This window comes from Phacochoerus africanus, chromosome 7 (genome assembly GCF_016906955.1).
Source record: "Phacochoerus africanus isolate WHEZ1 chromosome 7, ROS_Pafr_v1, whole genome shotgun sequence".
Taxonomy (NCBI): Eukaryota; Metazoa; Chordata; class Mammalia; order Artiodactyla; family Suidae; genus Phacochoerus; species Phacochoerus africanus.
Window position 1 is genome coordinate 23,716,198 of NC_062550.1, and position 7,243 is coordinate 23,723,440.

At 32.7% G+C, this 7,243-nt stretch overlaps 1 protein-coding gene across 1 annotated transcript; it reads left to right on the plus strand.

Moving 5' to 3' along the window:
- Positions 1-5,561: 5,561 nt before the first annotated feature.
- On the plus strand, positions 5,562-6,739 carry LOC125131704 (olfactory receptor 6C6-like). The gene has a single exon (XM_047788472.1). The coding sequence runs from the start codon at positions 5,562-5,564 to the stop codon at positions 6,519-6,521; it is 960 nt and encodes a 319-aa protein (XP_047644428.1). The 3' UTR covers positions 6,522-6,739.
- Positions 6,740-7,243: the final 504 nt, after the last annotated feature.

Genomic DNA, 7,243 nt, shown 5'->3' on the forward strand with positions numbered 1-7,243 from the left:
ATTAGTTTTTTCAGAAAATATAAAGAACTCCAGCTTTGTTCATTTTATCTGCTTATGAATATGAAATACAGCACCCAAGTTCAAAATAAATAATGTTCTTAAAAATACATTAAGTGAAATATTTACAAAATTGACTATTAGCTTAGCGTAAAGGAAGTTCTCAGACATTCCACAGGATTAAATTCTTGAATGTATGCTTTATGATTATAATGGAACCAAGTAAGAATCATTAGTATGCAAAGGACTAAAAAGTCACCAAATATTTGGAAATTAAGTAATATTTACCAACATAGTCAACTGGTCAAGAAAGGAATCAGAGAGGAATTAGAGAAATTTTTGAACCATGTGATTAGAATATGTAGCATTATCAAAATTATGAGATATCTAAAGATCTATTTGTGAGAAAGTTGTATAACTAACTTCATGCTTTAGGAAATACAAAATTTAAAAACCATTCTCTCAGTCAGTGCTGTTCACTATGGTAATTCCTGGCCATCTATAGCTCTTAAGCATCTGAAATGTGGCTAGTGTGACTGAGGAACTAAATATTTTATTTTCATTATTTTATTTATTTTTTCTTTTACTTTAGCAAATTGATTTATGAAGGAAAACACATCATATAGTAGCCTCCCCCATTCATTGTAAATGCATTCCAAGATCCCTGAAGATGCTTGAAACAATGGACAATACTGAACCATCAACATATATTTTTTCCTATAAAAAGTTTAGTTTATTGATTAGGCACAGTAAGAGAATATTCCAATTTCCAGCATCACTACTCTTGTGCTTTGAGGTCATAATTAAGTAAAAAGTGTTACTTGAACAAAAACACTGTGATCCCACAGCAGCTGGCCTGGTAACGAGATGACCTCTAAGTGGCCAATGAATGTGTACTGAATACAGTGTGGATACTTTGGACAAAGGCATGATTCACATCTCAGGTGGGACAGGGCAGGAAGGTGTGAGATTTCGTCATGCTGCTCAGAATGGCATTAAAACTTAATTTAAAATTTAGGAACTATTTCTGGAATTTTAAATTTAAAAGTACATATGCACTTTCGGCTAGAAGATACCAGACGGAACAGTACAGATCTAAGTAAACTTAGCCATAGTCTAAAAAAGTAGTAAATTATATTCAAATATATTTTATAGATGGATTATTGAGATAGACATTAACTGCAAAAAGGTTGATATTTTTGGTGTGTATAACTCATGAACATTGACTACCATGCAAACATCTCTACAATCAACATAGAAAATGTTTCCGTTACCCTGAATTGTTCCCTCATGACACATCTCTAGTCAATCACGTCTCACTCTTAGCCCCTGAACACACTGATCAGATTTCTGTCCCTACAGTTTACAGTTTTCCAGAATTGTATAAATAGAGGCAAAGAGTATGTAGATATTTTATATTGATTCTTTCACTTAGAACATGTCTAATATTCAATCATGTTTTTTGATGTATCATTCATTTATCCCATTGTATGTTTGTACCACAATTTGCTAAACCATTCACCAGCAATGGACATTGGACCATGTCCAGGTTTGGGCATTAACATAGAATATATTTCATAGATAAAATTCATTTCACCTGAAGGATAAAAAAATTTCCTCAAAAATATATGCCGAGCCTTATTCTTTCAATAATAAATAATATTTAATTAATATTTATCAATAATATGTGTATACCACTAGGAGCCATAGTGCACAATGGCACATAGCTATCATAAAATCTAAAACTGCTTTTGCTGCCAATTGGAGCACAGCAATGTCTTGTGTTGCTGTAAACCAGTTTAGGATTTTTCAAATGCTGCCCCAGGGCAGCAAACTGCTGATAATCCTGTTAAAAATTTCATTGATTTTCCTAAATCACTTATGATACACCTCTGGGATACTTTCACTTAGGCTTTTATTGAAAGTAGATTACACTGGAGTCTTTTATTACTAAAAAGTAGTACTTTGGGAACTCTGATCCCCAAAGAAAAGTTGTGGGGTTTTGTTCTGTTTTATTTCAGTAGATCCCTTGAGACTATAGTAAGAAGAAAATTATAAAACCACGACCTAAGTGTACAGAAGGCAAAGTGGAATAGCTTTCTTGGAACAATTGTGTATCTTTCATCAGATGATGCCCTAAGTTTTTTACAGTTGTTCCTTTTTATTTTATCTCATTTCATCTTAAAGAATAACTATTTTTATGTTTTGAATGACAGTGATTATGAAAACAAAATTTCACAAGATGCAACTTATCTGGAAAACAAGATGGAGGTCCCTTAAAATTGTTGATGTTTGAGTTCTGAATCACAAAGTGAGTACAAACTTGAGTGAATGTGGAAATTCTTTTTTTTTTTAATTTTTTATTATGATTGATTTACAATGTTCTATCTCTTACTGCTGTGCAGCAAAGTAACCAGTCAAAAACATGTATGTTCTTTTTCTCACATTATCCTCCATCATGTTCCCTCACAAGTGATTAGATATATAGTTCCCTGTGCTATAAAAAATTCTTTGCAGATGTACAATATGTAAACATTGTCTCCTCCCACAAAAATCACTGGTTATATATACCCAGATTAGATAATAGAATATGTAAAAAGAGAGTCAATCATAATAGTTATGATAACTACATCTCTTCCTTGCACATATAGGGGAACAATAGATGCAACAGAGCCAAGAAGGTAAGTCAACTATAAGTTTAGCTTAACTTCAAGATCAGAAATTAAGTCAATTAAGTCAAACTTTACGGAGTTAATTTTGACTAGGGAATTTTTATGTTTTATACTTTTTTAATGGTAGAGTGATTTTAAGGTTTGTGTGTTAGAAGATACTGTAATCTACTTCATTCACATACAGCTGCATCTGAGTTTCATTTTTTCTGATTCTCATTATAAATTGTTTCCCTGGATTAATTGATGTGAAGAAAACACAAAACTGAGCAACTCTTTCCTAAAAATTTGAGGTGACATACTTCTAGAAGAATCAGACCCACATGATAATAGAAATTGTATGACTAACTCCTAGAACACACCTTTTCAAATCAAGGTAGAGCAAAGATGGGAGTCATAATGAAAACATAAATATGCGTAATTTACAGTAAAAGCCTGTGACCACTCAGTAGCTGATGATCACAAGTCTTCAGTTGCCATTAAAAACATTAAAGCTATTTACTAATGCTGCTTTGGAAAATCACATTAAACATGCAATGTTAGTTTAATTTTATTTTTAAAATATAATAAAATTAAAATATTAACAAGACAAATGCAAAAGAGTAAAGTTAACAAGCAGTGCTTGAGTAATTCACTTCTTTTATAAGTCCATAGGTAATTTATATAATGGAATAAACTAACATGTTTAATATAAGTGGGATAGTTCATTCTAATGATAAATGGAATTCTTATAATAGAGGGCATAGGGAGTAATATAATTTTGTGGTATTCAATATGGAGGAAGTAAAAAAAAAAAAAAGAAACTAGTCCCTGAAATTCTGCAGACACTTAGAGGAATACATCTCAAAAAAGTTAATTGAAAAAAATACAATATTTTTATTAAAATGTTTGTTTTGACATGTTTTTCTTTTTATGACTTACATAATGGAAAGCAACTGTCCATTTCTGTAGAGCAAACCCAGTCAAAAAAATTGATAGTATGTGTTGACTCTCAGTTCAGAGAAGATGTCAAAACTATTATAAGTGGAATGTGTAATAACTAAAATCAATATTACCTTATTCATTACCATCATGGGAAATGTAATATAACTCTAAATACTGATTTTGGAAAACCATCTTGATACTCATTTTTTTTGTTCAACTTTTTAAAAAGTTAGTGAAGTACAGTTGATGTACAATAGTATTTAAATTTCAGGTGTACAACAATTTTTAAAGGTGACACAATTTTTAAAGACTACATTTATAGTTATAAAATATTAGACATATTAGATGTACTGTATCTAGTAGCTTATTTAGTTTACACACAGTCATTTAGGTCTCTTAATACCCTTTCTCTGTCTTGCACCCCCTCTTCCCTCTCTCCACTGATAACCATTATTATGTTCCATATATCTATGCTGTTTCTTTTTTATTATATTCCCTAGCTTGTTTTATTTTTTTAGATTCCACATATAAAAGATATCATATAGCATTTGGCTTTCTCTGTCTGACTTATTTCACTTAGCATAATACCGTCCAAATCCATTCATGCTGTGGCAAATGGCAAAATTTCATTCTTTTTAAGTAGTATTCCACTGCATAGTGTTGACAGACACTTAGGTTGCTTCCATATCTTGGCTACTGTAAATAATGTTGTTATGAACATTGGCATACATAAATCTTTTGTAGTTAGAGCTTTTTTTCCAGATATTTACCTAGGATGAAATTGCTGCATCACAAGGTAGTTTTATTTCTAAATTTTAATGGCTGTGACAATTTACATTTCCACCAAAATTGTATAAGGGTTTCATTATCTCCACAGTCTCACCAGCATTTGTTATTTATGGTCTTTTTGATGATAGCCATTTTAACAGGTGTGAAGTGATACCACATTGTGGTTTTCATCTGCATTTCTCTGATGATTAATGATGTTGAACATCTTTGCATGTGTCTGTTGTCCATTTGTATGTCTTCTTTGGAAACATTTTTATTCAGGTCTTCTGTCAATTTTTTAATCAGATTTTTTTCTTTTTTTTGGTTTTGATTGGTTGTTTCTTTTATGGCCATGACATCAGCAGGCAGAAGTTACCAGGCCAGGGAATCAAACTCACTCCACAGATGTAACCATAGCCACAGCAATGACAATGCCAGATCCTTAACCTCATGAAGCATGAGGGAATTCCAGATTGTTTTTTGGATGTTAAATTGTATGAGTAGCTAATATATTTTGGATATTAACCTCTTATTGGTTATATCATTGGCAAATGTTTTCTCCCATTCAGTGGTTGTCTTGTTTTGTTGATGTTTTCCTTTTAAGTTTAATTCAGTCCAATTTGATTATTTTACATTTGTTTCTTTGCTTTAGGAGACAGATCCTTGATACTCAATTCTACAAAGAAAAACAAACTTACTGCATTGCACAGTTTAAATAAAAGTGATAAAAAATATACAATTAACATATTGGTATTATGTTATTTAAATTATACATGCAGAGTAGACTCTACTTGGTAGGGGTGCTTGTAAAAGCACATTAACCAAAAAAAATCAAGTTCTAGAGGAAAAATTATGAAGAAGAGAAGTAATGTAAAGAATTTAGAATTGACTGTAGCATGTAATTATGTTATTGGCAATTCACCCAGGAGAACCCACTTACAAATGTAAGATGATATATACTTGTTTCTGCTTTAAGTTACCATATTTATATGTACATTTATATGTATATTTAGGTTACTGTGTGTATTTAGCTAATGTGCATTTTGTATTTATATAGTTGGGTCATTTACGTACATTTAGACTTATCTATATATTTAAGCTTATATATGTTTATCTAGATATTAATATAAGTTCTATGCCTATATGTGTTCAATTTTTTGTCTTCTTTTCCTGTAAAGTTTTGATAAGGCTCACAAAAGAGTTATGAAGAATCAATCAATGGAAATAGAATTCATTCTCCTAGGACTGACAGATGATCCACAATTGCAAATTGTGACTTTCCTGTTTCTATTTTTCAGCTACATCTTGAGCCTGATAGCAAACTTAATCATCCTTCTTCTCACCCTCCTGGATCCCCATCTCAAGACCCCAATGTATTTCTTCCTTCGAAATTTCTCCTTCTTAGAGGTTTCATTCACAACAGTCTGCATTCCACGATACTTGATAAGCATTCTCACTGGAGACAAAAGAATTTCCTACAATGGTTGTGTAACACAGCTATTCTTTTTTCTTTTATTAGGAGTTACAGAGTTTTACCTTTTGGCGGCCATGTCCTATGACCGCTATGTTGCCATCTGCAAACCTTTGCATTACCCAGTCATTTTGAACAGCAGAGTGTGCCATCAGCTTGTCCTCAGCTCTTGGGTAGCTGGCTTCCTAATTATATTTCCTCCTTTGGTCTTGGGACTTCAGCTGGATTTCTGTGCTTCCAAGATAAATGATCACTTCCTCTGTGACAGTTCTCCTGTCTTGCAGCTCTCTTGCACAGATACAAGCTTCATAGAATTGATGGCTTTTGTCTTAGCTGTGGTGACACTTGTCATCACTTTGCTGTTAGTGGTCCTCTCCTACACATACATCATCAAAACCATTCTAAAATTCCCTTCTGCTCAACAAAGAACAAAGGCCTTTTCCACCTGTTCCTCACACATGGTTGTTGTCTCCATTACTTATGGGGGTTGTATTTTTATGTATATGAAACCATCAGCAAAGGAAAGGGTGGCCTTAACTAAAGGTGTAGCACTGCTCAATACCTCCATTGCTCCTTTACTAAACCCCTTCATTTATACCCTAAGGAATCAGCAGGTGAAGGATGCTCTCAAGGATGTGCTTCAAAGGTTGTGTCAGTTTCAAAACAGTGAGATGAAATGTAGACATCGATAAGGTATCCTTGAAACATGAATGGAGGAATTGAGTACAAGTTTCCATTTGTTACTTTATATCTACCCCATTTCTTCCCTCAAAATGATGCTTATTGTATTGGATTTACTCAGACTTCCTGAGCTCAGCTCTTTTTTCTGTTCTTTCCGAATAGACCATTTTACTCTTTCATAGGAAATGACCCCTTTGTGGGGGGGGGGCATGCCCATGGTACGTGGAAGTTCCCAGACCAGGGATTGAACCAGAGCCACACCAGTGACAATACTTAATCCTTAACTTCTTAGGCCACCAGGGAACTCCCACAACCACCTTCTTCAGTGCAAAATATTGAGCCAGTATTTGTCTACAAATGTCTCTTCTCATAAATGAGAGTTTCATATACTATTTTCTAAAATAAATCTTGTGAGCTATGCATCATTAATTATATCAATATATGTATGCTATTGGTAAGATCAATGTTGCCTTCCAAGTGAAATTACAATTTATGTGGTATTTTGCATGTTGAATAAAGAAATAAAAGGAAGTCAAGTGTTTCAGAAGTATAAAATGTGCAAAGGAACTTAGACTCTATTAAATAAGTTTTAAGAAAGGAATCAGAGAGGAATTAGAGAAATTTTTGAACCATGTGATTAGAATATGTAGCATTAAAATTATGAGATACCTAAATGTCTATTTGTGAGAAAGTTGTATAACTAACATCATGCTTTAGGAAATACAACATTCAA

Excerpts from the sequence above, each read along its gene's own strand:
- LOC125131704 (XM_047788472.1), top strand. The coding sequence starts at position 5,562 with ATGAAGAATCAATCAATGGAAATAGAATTCATTCTCCTAGGACTGACA.